Source organism: Drosophila willistoni, unplaced genomic scaffold (assembly GCF_018902025.1).
Source record: "Drosophila willistoni isolate 14030-0811.24 unplaced genomic scaffold, UCI_dwil_1.1 Seg67.1, whole genome shotgun sequence".
NCBI lineage: Eukaryota > Metazoa > Arthropoda > Insecta > Diptera > Drosophilidae > Drosophila > Drosophila willistoni.
The window spans coordinates 43,556-63,915 of NW_025814586.1; the positions used below are offsets into that span (position 1 = coordinate 43,556).

Here is a 20,360-nt window from a genome sequence, read left to right on the forward strand (position 1 = left end):
CTTTCGCATCAACCCTGTAAACTTAAAACTTTTGTTGCCAACCGAACCGCAGAAATACTAGAGACCATACCACGTAGCGCTTGGAGACATGTCAGCACTAAAGAGAATCCTGCGGATTGTGCATCATGAGGCATGCTAGCGAGTGATTTAATTAACTTTGATCTATGGTGGAAGGGACCATCTTGGCTGCACGACTGTACACTATACTCAGAGACAATGAATAGACCACCAACTTGCTGCTCAATTCTCAAGCCAGCAGCAGAACTTGAGTTCAAAACCAAAATCTTGACAACCATTTCCAAGGATATTGAGGATTCCCCATTTGAGGTACTACTCGGAAGGACATCATCTTGGATCAGACTGGTTCGAGTGGTCGCATATGTATTCCGCTTCGTTCATCGAATCCGATCAAGCAAGTCTAAATATTCAGGACCTCTAAAGTTCGATGAAATCACCAGAGCAAGGAAGTTTTGCCTACGGCAGGCACAAAATCAATTCAATGACGATAGACAGCTGCTTTTGAGGAAGCAATCTGTGGAGCGACGATCAATTTTTAGCAAACTATCTCCCTTCGTTGACGAAGATGGAATTGTACGTGTGGGTGGACGTTTGGAAAGGTCGCAATTGCCTGCAGATGCCAAGCATCCAGTAGTTTTGCCGAAACAACATCGCCTTGTGGAATTGCTGCTGAAACATGAGCATAAGGTCAATCTTCATCCAGGAGTTTCAGCAATGTTTGTAATAATTCGCCAGAAATATTGGATCATTGGCGCACGAAATCTTATTCGACGTATCACACATGAGTGTTTAAACTGTTTTAGACAGCGCCATCACACAGCAAATCAGTTTATGGCCAATTTACCGGCTGTTCGAGTGCGACAAGCCTTTCCATTTGAGCATACTGGATGCGATTATGCTGGACCTATCTTGTTGAAGGTTCACAAGGGACGAAACCCCAGGAAGGAAAAGGGCTACATTTGCCTGTTTGTATGTATGGTTACTTCAGCTCTTCATCTGGAGCTGGCCACTGATCTCAGCACCGACACATTCTTGGCGGCATTAAAACGTTTTATGGCTCGTCGTGGGAAACGCTCCCAAATGTATAGCGATAACGGACGTAACTTTGTTGGCGCAAAACGTGCACTAGACGAAATGGTACAGCTTCTCGCTTCACGCGAGCACAATGATGTCGTTTCAAAAGCGCTTGCGGATCAGGGTATCAAATGGAATTTTATTCCTCCATATTCACCACACTGGGGTGGTAAGTGGGAGTCGGCAGTACGCTCGGTTAAGCTGCACTTGCGACGTGTAATAGGAACCAACGTCCTCACCTTTGAGCAGATGCACACACTGCTCTCGCAAATAGAATCTGTCGTTAATTCGCGACCATTGTGCACAGCATCGGATACTGAAATTGCCTACCTGTCACCGGCACATTTTTTAATTGGCAGAACATATACAGCAGTTCCTGAAGACAGCTATTTGCAGATTCCGGCCAATCGATTGAGCTACTGGCAGCATGTTCAAGCAATGCTTCAAGGATTTTGGAAACGTTGGCATCAAGAATACTTGACATCGCTACAACAGCGCCCGAAATGGACCATCAAGTTACCAAACATTGCGATCGGTAATCTTGTACTGATCAAGGACTCTAACGCGCCTCCATCGGCATGGCTCTTAGGACGGGTAACTCAGGTGTTCACAAGAGATGATGGCCTCGTCAGAGCGGTTCAGGTTCTCACCAAATCAGGAGAAGTCACTCGCCCTATCACAAAGATTGCAGCCCTACCGGGTTCAGAAACGGAGTTTCAGGGGGGCGGGATGTTGAGGAACCAATTGTCATTTAACTTACATTGCTATACGTAAGACCCCACTAACAATAACAGACACACACATAAATGTTTTCGACAGAGTGATAGTGGACACTATTGGTCCACTACCAAAATCAGAAAATGGAAACGAGTATGCAGTCACTTTATTATGTGATTTAACTAAGTATTTAGTTGCCATACCTGTTCCGAATAAGAATGCTAATTCTGTAGTTAAAGCAATATTTGAATCTTTTATCCTGAAGTACGGTCCAATGAAGACGTTCATTACGGACATGGGAACGGAATACAAGAATTCAATTATAGACAATTGTGCAAATATTTAAATATTAAAAATATTACATCTACAACACACCACCACCAGACAGTTGGCTCAATAGAAAGAAGTTGTAGAACTTTTAATGAATACATACGACTCTACACATCGGACTACTGATTGGGACGTATGGCTTCAATATTTTGTCTTTTGTTTCAACACGATCCCCTCTATGGCACATACTTATTGTCCATATGAGCTAGTATTTGGTAAAACAAGTAATTTACCAAAACAATTTAATAGCATAGATAGCTTAGAAGCAATATATATTATAGATGATTATGCTAAAGAAAGCAAATATAGATTATAAGTAGCATATAAAAGAGGTAATGCTAGAAGAGCATAAGAATGAAAATAAGATACTATATGTTCAGAAAGTTAACAATATAGATATATCATTAGGAGATAAAGTATTACTAAGAAATGACAAATGCTCTTCTATTGCCAGTACCAAAAAATCGTAGAATTAGTATGCAATTTTCCAAGTCGACTCTGCACTACGCCATCGAGCCAAATGTGCAAGTATTGTTTTTATTTGATGTTGTCACCTTTTCCAAACACAAAATTACTAAATAAAATATTTACAAAATTTTTGTCTTTTTTTAATTAACAAAAGTGTTTAAGGACGGGAAATTCGTCCGACCTAAACCCTATTGGGCACTTATGGCACGAAATGAAACGAAAAGTGGCAGACATGAAACCACAAAATAAGGTGCAGCTGATTTCGTCCTTGGAAAATGTTTGGGACAACGTTATTACAGAGGATACTCTGCGAGTCCTTGTTGATACAATGCCGTCGCGAATTATGGCAGTTATACAGGCTAAAGGAGGCGTGACAACCTATTAGTATTTTTTTATTTTCATTTAACATTACTTTTAAAACCAGAGGGCCGGGGCTAACTTCGACCGCGTCAAAGTTTGTATACCCTTGCAACTTTTTTGGTAACTCTTTCCTTACCTATAGCCATTAAAGTAGAAAAACGTTTTATCTAAAAAGGCTTATATTGCGAAAGAACGGCCTACAATCTTAGTATAGGAAAGAACGAGGATATTGATCAAAGTCACTGTTTTCCTCCGATTGTTCCTATAGAGCTATATGATATAGTTACCCGATCCTTATCAAATTTGGCGTAGTCGTTTATATGTGAAATTAACTCACCAATATTAAATTTCACGACAATAGCTCAGGAAATAACGAAGTTATTAAGAAAAGTCACTGTTCGTGACTTTGCCATTTGTATGGGAGCTATATGATATAGTGATCCGATCCGGCTGAATCCGAGATATACAACGCCTGCAGTATATACAAGCCTACATACAAAATTTCAGCTCTGTAGCTTTAACGGTCTAGGAGGAGTTTGCGTTGATCCAGACGGACGGACGGACGGACGGACGGACGGACGGACGGACGGACATGGCTATTTGAACTCGTCTCGTCGTGCTGATCAAGAATATATATACTTTATATGGTCGGAGATGCTTCCTTCTATGCGTTGCACACTTTTGACCAAATTAATATACCCTTTTTGCAAGGGTATAAAAATGAAATGAGTTATAAAACTTACATCGGAGATGTTCGGGGCCACAAGAAATTTTTTCCGCTAACCATTGAATTTTGTTTAATTTTGCTGTTTTTTTCTTTGGGGAAAAAATCAAGGATATCAATAGTATAGAAATAAATATTTTACTCCATAACGTCTTTTTCCTAGTAAATTATATTATTGTTAATAAAGAAACCTTATTCTCTTATTTTTATCTGAACGATGGCGATACCGCCAGTGTAAATATTTTTGATATATGAATATCTTTGATCATTACATTTTCTTTATTGTTATTAAGTACAAAATCATATATATATAAAACAAAAAAAACAAAACAACAAAAAAAAAGCAAATAAAATTTCTTAAATTTATAGACAATAAGAATTAAAATAACTTCATGAAATTACCTTATTTTACAAAAGGAGGAAGATGTAGTGTATGCACATACGAGTTCTTATTACTCAACATAAATATTGAGCGGCAACACTTTGTTAGCCGAATATGCATATGGCATTGCCTTTGTCACTCAGCGACACCGTGCCAAGTGCCCGAACACATTTCAAGTGCAAACGTAATATGATATGCACTCATTAAATTTATCGCTTAGAGCCGACAGCAAAGAGTTATAATTATCTATTTGTAGTTGTCGACGTTTTCGAAATTTGTGTGGCTCTGTCCAACAAAGAATACGGCGTCAGAAGCGGTAATAGAAAGACTCAGGCGTCAAGCATCAGTTTTTGGAAATCCAGGGCTTATTATATCAGATAGAAGTGCTGCATTTGTTTTTCACCAGTCGGGAGATTATTGTAAAGAGCAAAACATTTAGCATTTAATGATAGTTACCGGAGTACCTAGGGGAAATGGTCAAGTTGAACGTATCCATAAAATAATTATTCCTATGTTAACAAAACTTTGTTATGAAAATCCGACTATGTGGTATAGGTACGTTGAAAGAGTGTAATAAGCAATCAATAGTACACGCCCTAGAAGCACAAAACTGTCGCCTTTTAAATTATTAACCGGGGTTGAGATGAGGACTAATAGTTTCCCTGAGTTATAAGAACTTTTGGAAGAGGAAGCGGTAGAAGGGCTGGAAGTTGAACACACTAGGAAAGCTCAGGATTAAAACTTAAGGCTAAATATTTTGGGCCATATAGGGTGGCAAAAGTTAAGTCTCTTGGACGATATGACGTAGAAAAGGTAGGAAATCACGAAGGTCCTGGGAAAACATCAACTGTCGAAGTTCCACAACAGTACATGATATTGTGGAATGGTCAAGTGAATTCATCAGACGATTCCCGGCCAAGTGTGGGAATGGACCGAGAGACGAGAAGCTGTCGATTGTATTGAACCAGTTCAGAGGTGCATAATTTAAACGTTACCAACGATATCGATGACAAACCATCATTATCATAAAAAAGAGAGTAGACGGGTGTCTAGTACCTGCTCGAAAAAATAATATAGTAATGTAATAGCTAAATGATAAAAGTTAAAATATAATGTTTAATAAAACTGTATGATTGTGAGTAAAACGGCCTAGAAATGCGAGAGGAAAAAGTGGATTGCATTACCGTTTCCCACATACATATAAACATATTCAAGTGCACACTTATATTTTATTGCGTATATATTGAATTGTTTATACTTCCAACAAAATGTTACAGATTGAGTTCTTTACGTTAAATGATTTTAGATATCAATATACTACCCTAGAACCTGATTTTAACTGACCAGTCGGAGATGGTACATTACTTGATTTCGATTGAGATCTAGTATTATAGGTTTCTTGTTTCTATTACTTATGGGACCACGGCTGGATCTGACATAACAAATTGATCTAAATCTTTCTGGTGGCATAATTTCTTACAGAAGTGACATTCCTGTTGATCTTGTATATAATTTTCTAACCACTCCTGATGGAAGAGATGATTACATTTAGTAATCCTAAGATCTTCTGTTTCTAATAATACTTTTGAGCAAATTGTACATTCTGCTTCTGGTTACAACAGATACTTTATTTAATTTGTTTTAATATATTTAATCATATAATGATTATCTTACTTTTTTTCAAGTTGAGGTTGATCAAAATTATAGGTGCTGTACTAATATAGAGGGAGAATTGAACTATCTCAGACATTTATTTATGAAGGGATAGAGAAATCTAGTCGTCCTAGACCTAAGCGTCTATATCAAATCCAAAACGAAAAGACTAATCAACCAACATCATAAACTGAACTCACTTTGTATCATCGGTCAGAATTAGGGCTTAGCCAAATATCTGGCAGTTCCAGATGATTAAGCAGTCAATACATGATATCCGTTGAAATATTTGTTCTATTGTAATTAAAAGAAATAAATGAAATCAATAACTAGAATCCTAACGCCGACATCACAAGCCTATTATGGTATCTGGTCGTAAAATCGAAACAATCAAATTGACGAATTTCAAGAAAAACACAGCCTATAATATATATTAAAACTAATACTATATTGTAGAGTTTGTATATGTTTCTAAGTATACTCACCGATTCATGCTTAAGCGCCTCTACGGATTCTCCAAATATCTGCATTAATAATGAATAAATCGCTCAACCAACTATCCGTGAATACAAAAAGAAAGCGAAATGAAAAGAAAATAATAATATTTGACAGCAGAGGACAGATAAAAAGGCTGGGGATTTTATTAAGAGATAGAATAAGAGGTAAAAAGATATGAAAAATGAACCTAAAATTCTTGAACACCTCATCTCAGCTTGAATCCTTTAAAGAACCACGGTTGAACCGAAAAACTGTATAGAAGTCTAACAAGCCACCTAGTTGGGCGCCAAAATTATGTAATGTACACAACACGGACTGAATCCAAATCATGTACATCCCCTCTTAGTCAAAGAACCTTGATCCAAGAGTTGGTCGGGTTCGGCCTATATAGGAAGTCTCCATAATCATCAGATTTTATGATGGACAAGAGCACCACAAATTAGGCCGAAGCCAACACCTGCGGGCTTAATGTATCGAGAAAATTGGACCGGCTGGGACTGGCTGTCAGCTAGCAAACAGATTTTTGGGGGATTCTTTGGACCAGTATTACTCAATACACACCGTATGTAAAATAAAACCAGAGGGCCGGGCTAACTTTGACCGCGTCAAAGTTTGTATTTGTGTAAAAGGTCTAATGTTTGCGAAAAAACGGCTTAGGAAATTAAGAAGTTATTGATCAAAGTCACTGTTCACAACCGATTGTTCCCATGGGAGCTATATGATATAGTCGCCCGGTCTTAATCAAATTTGGTAGAGTCATTAATACTTATGTTAAACTGAGAAATATAAAGTTTTTATGGCAATTGCTTCAAAAGTAACGAAGTTATTGACCAAAGTCACTGTTTTCGAATGATCGGTGGGGGAGCTATATGATATAGTCACCCGATCTTGATCAAATTTGGAACAGTCGTTTTTCTAGTGTTACAAATTCATAAAGATTTAATTTCACGACAATAGCTCAGAAAATAAGGAAGTTATTAAGAAAAGTCACTGTTCGTGACTTTGACGTTTGTATGGGAGCTATACGATATAGTGATCCGATCCGGCCGAATCCGAGATAAACAAACTGTGCAGCATATACAGCATATACGGACATGGTTATTTTAACTCGTCGTGCTGATCAAGAATATATATACTTTATTTTTGCAAGGGTATAACAATTACACAATTACTGAACAAAGAAATGAACTAGAAGGATAGAGAGAAAGAGTATATTAGTATCGCAGGAATAGGGAAACTATGAGGAAGTTATTATAGCTTCGCGTCTAAACCCTCTCAACCAATGATTTTCCTGTCGCAAGATTCGGGAAAATTCAACACAATTTAGCTCACCGCTCATTTCGCCACAAGGAAGATCACACGACTTTTACTCAAACATTATAAATCATATTTATTCACAAGGGTTACGGAAAACCCAAATACCAAAATGATGATTCTTATAATAAACGGTAATCAAATTAAATAATTGTATCATGTAGGGCATCCAAAAGGCAAATTAGGGATAATATTATTTTGTTTTGGTGAATCTTAATTGTAAGGTGGATATATATACAATTAAAGGTATTTAAAAATAAAAATGTCAATTGGCATTTTGAAGTCTCCAACTTAAATTATGATTTCAATATAAATGTAGGCTCGCTGAAGAAGCCAAAGACGATCGGTTGTTGGTGTTAAAATGACGACTAAGTTGAACGCACTTATGTTTGCCAGAAAGATCTGCATAATATAGGGAGAATCCAAAAGGATATTTGGAGCTGAGTATAAAGTCGATGATTTGATAGCAAGTAAGCGAACGCAGATAATGTAGGATATCATGAAGGTCATGGGAAAACCCCAACAGTCGCAGAGTTTAATATGCTGTAAATTGTGAACTCATCAGACGATTCACCATTTCGTGAAGCGGTCGTTTGTGTTGGACTTGTTCAGAGGTAATAAATAAGTGACAAATGTATAATAAATTATGTTCAATAAAACTGTATGGAATATTGAGTATGAAGGCCTACGAATTTGGAGAAAAAATGTGGGATTATATTTGCGTCCCCACATAAATATGAGTTAGAAAAAAACCAGAGGCCGGGGCTAACTTCGACCGCGTCAAAGTTTGTATACCCTTGCAACTTTTTTGGTAACTCTTTCCTTACCTCTAGCCATAAATGTGGAAATAACGAAAATATCGATCAAAGTCACTGTTTTCCACCGATCGTTCCTATGGGAGCTATATGATATAGTAACCCGATATTTATCAAATTCGGCACAGTCATTAACAGATATACTAAACCAACAAATTTTTAATTTGAAAGCAATCGCGTCAAAAGTAACGAAGTTATTGAAGAAAGTCACTGTTTTCGACCGATCGTTCCTATGGGAGCTATATGATATAGTAACCCGATCTTGATCAAATTTGGCATAGTCGTTTATATGTATAATAAACTCACCAATATTAAATTTCACGACAGTAGATCAGAAAATAACGAAGTTATTGAGAAAAGTCACTGTTCGTGACTTTGCGGTTTGTATGGGAGCTATATGATATAGTTGTCCGATCCGGCTGAATCCGAGATATACAACCTCTGCAGTATATACAAGCCTACATGCAAAATTTCAGCTCTGTAGCTCTTTCGGTCTAGGAGGAGTTTGCGTTGATCCAGACGGACGGACAGACGGACGGACAGACGGACGGACGGACGGACGGACGGACGGACGGACGGACGGACATGGCTATATGAACTCGTCTCGTCATGCTGATCAAGAATATATATACTTTATATGGTCGGAAATGCTTCGTTCTATGCGTTGCACACTTCTGATCAAAATTAATATACCCTTTTTGCAAGGGTATAAAAATATACTACACCAAAAACTAACAAGCCAGGTGAATATGACTCACAAAAAAAAAAGGAAAAAAACAAACTGGAACTTTTATCGAAAATTGCACATTTTGACCGAAAACTCTGTGCAGTGACCGAAAAAATTGTAAATTCAAATTTTAGTAAAATGGTGTTAATAGTTAAATTTGTTCAAAAATATCGACTTATTCGTTAAATTTAACACATTTTCACAAAGGGCAAAAGTCAGTACAAGCCATGCTATTTTCTGTGTTTTTCCTGGCATCCCCCAGCAAATGCTAATGTAGTGTATGCACGAACGAGTTCTTATTACTCAACATAAATATTGAGCGGCAACACTTTGTTAGCCGAATATGCATAGGGCATTGCCTTTGTCACTCAGCGACAGCGTGCCAAGTGCCCGCACACATTTCAAGTGCAAACGTAATATGATATGCACTCATTGCATTCATCGCTTAGAGCCGAGTCAGCATGTTTCCCATACTGACCGCTATGCATAACTCACACTCTCTGCCCGTCTTACATTATGTTACTTTACTTATATATAATGTATATATAAAACGGCTGCTCTGCCGTTGCGCCGACAGCTAGCAAGCCTTTAGCTAAGAGAACCAAATTCACTCAATAAAAGACATTCGTAAAGAACACATGCTTATTTTATGACTGGATAATATAATGGAACATAATACAACAATACATATAATACATGGCGACAGTGACTAAAGTCACAAGGAGCAGCGTATCGGGAAGATTGTGGCAACTATACAAGGAGGATATGCAAAAAAAAAAAACGTCTGAGTGAGTAGAGTGTGCGTGATGGTACATGGAGGTCAGAAAAATTAACAAAAGAATAGCACACATAAAGTGGCTGCTATTTGCTCAATCACATTATAATGAGATTGAATTTTTAAAAGAGACCCTCCAAAATAGACCGACTGCCCCGGACCTCTCAACTCGAACATCAAACATTAAAGCAGAATTCGACAAATCGCATAAGTCACGTATCAAAGTTTTTGATCAGACTAAGATCCAATTTGACAACTATTAGAGAAAAGTTCGACCTCGTTAAATCAATACCTAATATTCTCAATACCTCAGTAACAATTGAAACTGGTGAAGAACCAGAATCAAAAGAAGTTATTAATATCGACCAAAAGGATTTGGAAGAAGAAGAAATAGATAATCTCACTATCCCCGCTATATTAATGTCTGATTTGGACGATTCTACAGATTCAGACACTAGCTCGAGTGTAGTTGAAGAAAAATGTATTACAATGGCACAGTCAAATACTGATTTTATCAACACTGCATCAAAGCTTATACCAGTATTGGATGGTAAAGCAGAAAACCTATTAAGTTTTCTCGATGCATTGGAAATTATAGAATCCATAAAAGGCGAACACGAACAATTAGCTATTTGAATAATAACCAGAGGGCCGGGGCTAACTTCGACCGTGTCAAAGTTTGTATACCCTTGCAACTTTTATGGTAACTCTTTCCTTACCTATAGCCATCAAAATGGGAAAATGTTCAAGCTAAAAAGGTTAATGTTTGCGAAAGAACGGCGTACAATCTTAGCATAGGAAAAAACGAAGATATTGATCAAAGTCACTGTTTTCCTATGGGAGCTATATGATATAGTAACCCGATCTTTATCAATTTCGGCACAGTCATTAGCAGATATATTAAACTAACAAATGTTTAATTTGAAAGCAATCGCGTCAAAAGTAACGAAGTTATTGACAAAAGTCACTGTTTTCGAAAGATCGTTCCTACGGGAGCTATATGATATATCTTGATCAAATTTGGCACAGTAGTTTATATGTGTAATTAACTCACCAATATTAAATTTCATGACAATAGCTCAGAAAACAACAAAGTTATTTCGAAAAGTCACTGTTCGTGACTTTGCCATTTGTATGGGAGCTATATGATATAGTGATCCGATTCGGGACATGGCTATTTGAACTCGTCGTGCTGATCAAGAATATATATACTTTATATGGTCGGAAATGCTTCCTTCTATGCGTTGCACACTTCTGACCAAAATTAATATACCCTTTTTACAAGGGTATAAAAACAAAGCTAGAAGGTATTGCCAGAAACCTAGTCGGAAATGAGGCAACTATGATGAATCTACAGCAACGCAACAAAACTGCTAACCAATATACTTCAGAGGTTGAGCCGATGACAAAAGCTCTAGAAAGTGCGTACATAACGGACGGACTACCCGTTGCGTTAGCCAGAAGTTATTCTAAACAGTTTGCAGTTAAGGCAATGACGAAGAATTGCGCAATTGATAAGGTAAAACTTATCATGCAGGATGGCACCTTCAACACCATGAATGGTGCCATATCCAAATTTGTAGACAGTTGCACGGTAGCAACTGGACAGCCAAATACTGTCCTTTATTATAGAAATTATCCGACATTATGCGGACATTTCAATAGTCAAAGAAAATTCTGATGTCTATCATGACATAAACGTTAACTGTATAAAAGACATAAAAGGAATAAGTCAGGAGGTAACAAAATCAAAAGGTTTAACCTCTTTTGAGATACAGACAACTAAATATATAATCCAACACGACATTCATATCGTGGATTTACATATCGCTATTCCATGCGATGGCATATTAGGAATCGACTTTATAATCAGACCCGATAACCTTAAATATCCAATTTATGTACCAATAACATACAGTTCTGGCAACAACTTAATACTTCAGCCAGCAAGATCCCAAGTTATTCGAAAAATTCAATTAAATTCCCAAGAAGACAGTGTATTGATTCCAAACCAGGAAATTAAACATGGTATTTACATAGCTAGTACAATAGCAACAACAAAAAATGCATTCATAAGACTACTTAATACTACAAATAGAGATCAAGTAGTCAAAACAAATAACTTGGCATATAAATCACTTTCGAAGTACGAAGTATTCAAAAATAATAATGAAACTAGGGAAAAGTTTGTATTATCTCAACTATCAAAGAATTTTCCTTCACAATTTAAGTCACAGCTCTCAAGCTTATGCACCAAATACAGCGATATATTCGGATTGGAAACAGAACCAATCACTACAAATAATTTCTACAAACAGAAACTGGGATTAAAGGATGATGAACCAGTATATGTCAAAAATTACAGAAGCCCACACAGTCAGTTGAACGAGATACAGAAGCAAGTCGGAAAATTGATCACCGACGGAATAGTCGAACCTTCTGTATCTGAATATAATAGCCCATTTTTACTTGTCCCCAAAAAATCATCTCCGACTTCAGATTCAAAGAAATGGCGATTTGTGATTGACTATCGTCAAATAAACAAAAAATTATTGTCCGATAAATTTCCACTCCCTAGAATTGATGACATTTTAGATCAACTAGGGCGAGCAAAATATTTTTCGTGTCTTGACCTTATGTCAGGGTTCCACCAAATTGAACTCGAAAAAAGTTCAAGAGATATAACGTCATTTTCAACGAGCAACAGCTCGTATCGTTTCTAGCGATTACATTTCGGTTTAAAAATAGCGCCTAACTCATTTCAGAGGATGAATACTATTGCATTCTCTGGATTAGAAACTTCACAAGCATTCCTTTACATAGATGACTTAATAGTTATAGGTTGTTCCGAAAAACACATGCTTGAAAACTTAACAGATATTTTTGACAAATGCAGGGAAAGCTACATCCAGAAAAATGTTCATTTTTTATGCATGAGGTGACTTTTCTTGGTCATAAATGCACAGATAAAGGAATACGTCCAGATGACAATAAATATGACGGCATCATGAATTACCCAGTCCCGCACAATGCGGATAGCGCTAGATGTTTTGTAGCCTTTTGCAATTATTATAGACGATTCATTAAAACTTCGCCAAATATTCCCCGCATATAACAAGATTATGTAAAAAGAATGTTATCTTTGAATGGACAGTTGAATGCCAAGACGCATTCCAATATTTAAATATCAAAGAAGCTAACATCGGCTATGCCGAAGTTTATATACCCTTGCAGTTCTTGGTAATAATAATTTTACATGTTTGTTTTCTGCAACTCAATTCATCAATATACAAACAAAACAATTTTGCTCTCTATTTTACAATTTGTTCTTCTTCTTCCCTCATTCCCAAAGCAAAGCAACGCACGCATACACATACACTTTATGTAGCGTTGCGTCTGTGTGTGTATGCATGTACTCTTTTGATGACGAAAGACGTAGTAGACAGCAAGCAGCGCTGCCGGCAGAGCTGGGAGCAGAACCGATTATTATGTTGACTGTAATTTGTGTTATATTTATTCGATCACATTCAGATTTTCGGATCCGGTGTTTTATATCACATATGTAAATTTCATAGCATACTCCAATTTTTATAAAAATGTTTCTTCTAGTTCTTCTAGAGCTATATGATATAGTGGTCCGATCCTGATGGTTTTCATACTTTATTTTTCCCGAGTAATAAAAAACAACGAAAAAAAATTTCAGCCCGATAAGACGGCTGAGTAAAACGCATATGCACAGACGGACGGACGGACGGGCGGACAGACGGACATGGCTATATCAACTCAGCTTCTCATGGGGTCGGAAACGACACCTTCTGTGCGTTACAAACATCTGACCAATTTTATAATACCCTCTGCAAGGGTATAAAAACTAAACTAATGGAACCAACATTGGTACAATACCCCGATTAATAATAATTACGAATGCAAGCAAACAAGCATGTGGAGCTGTTTTAACTCAAAACCATGATGGACTCCAACTACCTATTGCTTATGCATCGGGATCTTTCACTAAAGGAGAAAGTAATAAGTGTACTACTGAGCAGGAATTAGCTGCAATACACTGGGCAATATTACACTTTAGACCATATATATATGGAAAACATTTCTTAATAAAAACAGACCATAGAACTTTAATATATAACGAAGTACGGAAAGTAGTGATATTGCATGTAAAAGATATGTTATATTTATTTAAACATGGCAGAAAAATTAGTGCAAGATATGATGTTAGCGAATTGTATACCAATAGAATCCTAGACTTAGGTCCATTTTTCCAAAGGCTTGAACTGCAAGCCGTTATAAATAAAATCAGCCAACTCAAAGAGGCACCGTGGAAAAATATCTTTGAAAATACTTCAATAGATAATTTCAAATTAATGGGCAATAAAATATTAAAAACATTAAGAGTAGCGCTACTCAACCCGGTGACCCTAATAGATAAACAAAAAGATAAAGAAGCTATTTTGTCTAACTTCCATGACGATCCTATACAAGGAGATCATACTGGCATTTCAAAACCTTTTGAATCACTGAGTACATACGAAAATGTCAAAAATGCCAGAAAGCTAAAATAACGAAACATAGTAAGACACACCCATAAATGTTTTCGACAAAGTGATAGTGGACACTATTGGTCCACTACCAAAATCAGAAAATGGAAACGAGTATGCAGTCACTTTAATATGTGATTTAACTAAGTATTTAGTTGCCATACCTGTTCCGAATAAGAATGCTAATTCTGTCGCTAAAGCAATATTTGAATCTTTTATCCTGAAGTACGGTCCAATGAAGACGTTCATTACGGACATGGGAACGGAAACAAGAATTCAATTGTAGACAATTTGTGCAAATATTTAAATATTAAAAATATTGCATCTACAGCACACCACCACCAGACAGTTGGAACAATAGAAAGAAGTCATAGAACTTTTAATGAATACATACGACTCTACACATCGGTTGATAAAACTGACCATACGTCCCGTATGGCTTCAATATTTTGTCTTTTGTTTCAACACTACACCCTCTATGGCACATACTTATTGTCCATATGAGCTAGTATTTGGTAAAACAAGTAATTTACCAAAACAATTTAATATCATAGATAGCGTAGAAGCAATATATAATTTAGATGATTATGCTAAAGAAAGCAAATATAGATTATAAGTAGCATATAAAAGAGGTAATGCTAGAAGAGCATAAGAGCATAAAAATAAGGTACTATATGTTCAAAAAGTTAACAATATAGATATATCAGTAGGAGATAAAGTATTACTAAGAAATGACAAATGCTTTTCTCTTGCCAGTACCAAAAAATCGTAGAATTAGGATGCAATTTTCCAAGTCGACTCTGCACTATGCCATCGAGCCAAATGTGCAAGTATTGTTTTTATTTGATGCTGTCACCTTTTCCAAACACGAAATTACTAAAAAATATCAAAGAAGCTAACATTGGCTATGCCGAAGTTTATATACCCTTGCAGTCCTAGGTAATAATAATTTTACATGATTCTTTTCTGCAACTCAATTCATCAATATACATACAAACAAGACAATTTTACTCTCTTTTGTACAATTTGTTCTTTTTCTTCCATCATTCCCAAAGCAAAGCAACGCACGCATACACATACACTTTATGTAGCGTTGCGTCTGTGTGTGTATGCATGTACTCTGTTGATGACGAAAGACGCAGTAGACAGCAAGCAGCGCTGCCGGCAGAGCTGGGAGCAGAGCCGATTATTATATTGACTGTAACTTGGGTTATATTTATCCGATCACATTCAAATTTTGGGATCTGCGGTTTTATATCCAATATTATCACATATGTAAATTTCATAGCATACTCCAATTTTTATGAAAATGTTTCTTCTAGTTCTTCTAGAGCTATATGATATAGTGGTCCGATCCTGATGGTTTTCATACTTTATTTTTCCCGAGTAATAAAAAACAACGAAAAAAAATTTCAGCCCGATAAGACGGCTGAGTAAAACGCATATGCACAGACGGACCGACGGACGGGCGGACAGACGGACATGGCTATATCAACTCAGCTTCTCATGGGGTCGGAAACGTCTCCTTCTGTGCGTTACAAACATCTGACCAATTTTATAATACCCTCTGCAAGGGTATAAAAACTAAACTAATGGAACCAACATTGATACAATACCCCGATTAATAATAATTACGAATGCAAGCAAACAAGCATGTGGAGCGGTTTTAACTCAAAACCATGATGGACTCCAACTCCCTATTGCTTATGCATCGGGATCTTTCACTAAAGGAGAAAGTAATAAGTGTACTACTGAGCAGGAATTAGCTGCAATACACTGGGTAATATTACACTTTAGACCATACATATATGGAAAACATTTCTTAATAAAAACAGACCATAGAACTTTAATATATGACGAAGTACGTAAAGTAGTGATATTGCATGTAAAAGATATGTTATATTTATTTAAACATGGCAGAAAAATTACTGCAAGATATGATGTTAGCGAATTGTATACCAATAGAATCCTAGACTTAGGTCCATTTTTCCAAAGGCTTGAACTGCAAGCCGTTATAAATAAAATCAGCCAACTCAAAGAGGCACCGTGGAAAAATATCTTTGAAAATACTTCAATAGATAATTTCAAATTAATGGGCAATAAAATATTAAAAACATTAAGAGTAGCGCTACTCAACCCGGTGACCCTAATAGATAAACAAAAAGATAAAGAAGCTATTTTGTCTAACTTCCATGACGATCCTATACAAGAAGGTCATACTGGCATTTCAAAAACTTTTGAATCACTGAGTACATACGAAAATGTCAAAAATGCCAGAAAGCTAAAATAACGAAACATAGTTAGACCCCACTAACAATAACAGACACACCCATTAATGTTTTCGACAAAGTGATTGTGGACACTATTGGTCCACTACCAAAATCAGAAATGGAAACGAGTATGCAGTCACTTTAATATGTGATTTAACTAAGTATTTAGTTGCCATACCTGTTCCGAATAAGAATGCTAATTCTGTCGCTAAAGCAATATTTGAATCTTTTATCCTGAAGTACGGTCCAATGAAGACGTTCATTACGGACATGGGAACGGAAAACAAGAATTCAATTGTAGACAATTTGTGCAAATATTTAAATATTAAAAATATTGCATCTACAGCACACCACCACCAGACAGTTGGAACAATAGAAAGAAGTCATAGAACTTTTAATGAATACATACGTCTCTACACATCGGTTGATAAAACTGACCATACGTCCCGTATGGCTTCAATATTTTGTCTTTTGTTTCAACACTATACCCTCTATGGCACATACTTATTGTCCATATGACCTAGTATTTGGTAAAACAAGTAATTTACCAAAACAATTTAATATCATAGATAGCGTAGAAGCAATATATAATTTAGATGATTATGCTAAAGAAAGCAAATATAGATTATAAGTAGCATATAAAAGAGGTAATGCTAGAAGAGCATAAGAGCATAAAAATAAGGTACTATATGTTCAAAAAGTTAACAATATAGATATATCAGTAGGAGATAAAGTATTACTAAGAAATGACAAATGCTTTTCTCTTGCCAGTACCAAAAAATCGTAGAATTAGGATGCAATTTTCCAAGTCGACTCTGCACTATGCCATCGAGCCTAATGTGCAAGTATTGTTTTTATTTGATGTTGTCACCTTTTCCAAACACGAAATTACTAAAAATATCAAAGAAGCTAACATTGGCTATGCCGAAGTTTATATACCCTTGCAGTCCTAGGTAATAATAATTTTACATGATTCTTTTCTGCAACTCAATTCATTAATATATACATACAAACAAGACAATTTTACTCTCTATTGTACAATTTGTTCTTTTTCTTCCATCATTCCCAAAGCAAAGCAACGCACGCATACAAATACACTTTATGTAGCGTTGCGTCTGTGTGTGTATGCATGTACTCTGTTGATGACGAAAGACGTAGTAGACAGCAAGCAGCGCTGCCGGCAGAGCTGGGAGCAGAGCCGATTATTATATTGACTGTAACTTGGGTTATATTTATCCGATCACATTCAAATTTTGGGATCTGCGGTTTTATATCCAATATTATCACATATGTAAATTTCATAGCATACTCCAATTTTTATGAAAATGTTTCTTCTAGTTCTTCTAGAGCTATATGATATAGTGGTCCGATCCTGATGGTTTTCATACTTTATTTTTCCCGAGTAATAAAAAACAACGAAAAAAAATTTCAGCCCGATAAGACGGCTGAGTAAAACGCATATGCACAGACGGACGGACGGACGGGCGGACAGACGGACATGGCTATATCAACTCAGCTTCTCATGGGGTCGGAAACGTCTCCTTCTGTGCGTTACAAACATCTGACCAATTTTATAATACCCTCTGCAAGGGTATAAAAACTAAACTAATGGAACCAACATTGATACAATACCCCGATTAATAATAATTACGAATGCAAGCAAACAAGCATGTGGAGCGGTTTTAACTCAAAACCATGATGGACTCCAACTCCCTATTGCTTATGCATCGAGATCTTTCACTAAAGGAGAAAGTAATAAGTGTACTACTGAGCTGGAATTAGCTGCAATACACTGGGCAATATTACACTTTAGACCATATATATATGGAAAACATTTCTTAATAAAAACAGACCATAGAACTTTAATATATGACGAAGTACGTAAAGTAGTGATATTGCATGTAAAAGATATGTTATATTTATTTAAACATGGCAGAAAAATTACTGCAAGATATGATGTTAGCGAATTGTATACCAATAGAATCCTAGACTTAGGTCCATTTTTCCAAAGGCTTGAACTGCAAGCCGTTATAAATAAAATCAGCCAACTCAAAGAGGCACCGTGGGAAAATATCTTTGAAAATACTTCAATAGATAATTTCAAATTAATGGGCAATAAAATATTAAAAACATTAAGAGTAGCGCTTCTCAACCCGGTGACCCTAATAGATAAACAAAAAGATAAAGAAGCTATTTTGTCTAACTTCCATGACGATCCTATACAAGGAGGTCATACTGGCATTTCAAAAACTTTTGAATCACTGATACATACGAAAATGTCAAAAATGCCAGAAAGCTAAAATAACGAAACATAGTAAGACACACCCATAAATGTTTTCGACAAAGTGATAGTGGACACTATTGGTCCACTACCAAAATCAGAAAATGGAATCGAGTATGCAGTCACTTTAATATGTGATTTAACTAAGTATTTAGTTGCCATACCTGTTCCGAATAAGAATGCTAATTCTGTCGCTAAAGCAATATTTGAATCTTTTATCCTGAAGTACGGTCCAATGAAGACGTTCATTACGGACATGGGAACGGAAAACAAGAATTCAATTGTAGACAATTTGTGCAAATATTTAAATATTAAAAATATTACATCTACAGCACACCACCACCAGACAGTTGGAACAATAGAAAGAAGTCATAGAACTTTTAATGAATATATACGACTCTACACATCGGTTGATAAAACTGACCATACGTCCCGTATGGCTTCAATATTTTGTCTTTTGTTTCAACACTATACCCTCTATGGCACATACTTATTGTCCATATGACCTAGTATTTGGTAAAACAAGTAATTTACCAAAACAATTTAATATCATAGATAGCGTAGAAGCAATATATAATTTAGATGATTATGCTAAAGAAAGCAAATATAGATTATAAGTAGCATATAAAAGAGGTAATGCTAGAAGAGCATAAGAGCATAAAAATAAGGTACTATATGTTCAAAAAGTTAACAATATAGATATATCAGTAGGAGATAAAGTATTACTAAGAAATGACAAATGCTTTTCTCTTGCCAGTACCAAAAATCGTAGAATTAGGATGCAATTTTCCAAGTCGACTCTGCACTATGCCATCGAGCCTAATGTGCAAGTATTGTTTTTATTTGATGTTGTCACCTTTTCCAAACACGAAATTACTAAAAAATATCAAAGAAGCTAACATTGGCTATGCCGAAGTTTATATACCCTTGCAGTCCTAGGTAATAATAATTTTACATGTTTCTTTTCTGCAACTCAATTCATCAATATACAAACAAAACAATTTTGCTCTCTATTTTACAATTTGTTCTTCTTCTTCCCTCATTCCCAAAGCAAAGCAACGCACGCATACACATACACTTTATGTAGCGTTGCGTCTGTGTGTGTATGCATGTACTCTTTTGATGACGAAAGACGTAGTAGACAGCAAGCAGCGCTGCCGGCAGAGCTGGGAGCAGAACCGATTATTATGTTGACTGTAATTTGTGTTATATTTATTCGATCACATTCAGATTTCGGATCCGGTGTTTTATATCACATATGTAAATTTCATAGCATACTCCAATTTTTATGAAAATGTTTCTTCTAGTTCTTCTAGAGCTATATGATATAGTGGTCCGATCCTGATGGTTTTCATACTTTATTTTTCCCGGGTAATAAAAAACCCCGAAACAGATTTCAGC

General features: G+C 36.1%; 1 protein-coding gene across 1 annotated transcript; it reads left to right on the forward strand.

Moving 5' to 3' along the window:
- Window positions 1-1,152: 1,152 nt before the first annotated feature.
- On the forward strand, window positions 1,153-1,866 carry LOC124461825. Its single transcript, XM_047013286.1, has one exon. It carries the CDS (start codon window positions 1,153-1,155, stop codon window positions 1,864-1,866), a length of 714 nt encoding a protein of 237 aa, XP_046869242.1.
- The last annotated feature ends 18,494 nt before the right edge of the window (window positions 1,867-20,360 follow it).

Bases quoted from the DNA above. Each gene is read 5' to 3' on its own strand.
- LOC124461825 (XM_047013286.1), top strand. From the start codon at position 1,153: ATGGTACAGCTTCTCGCTTCACGCGAGCACAATGATGTCGTTTCAAAA.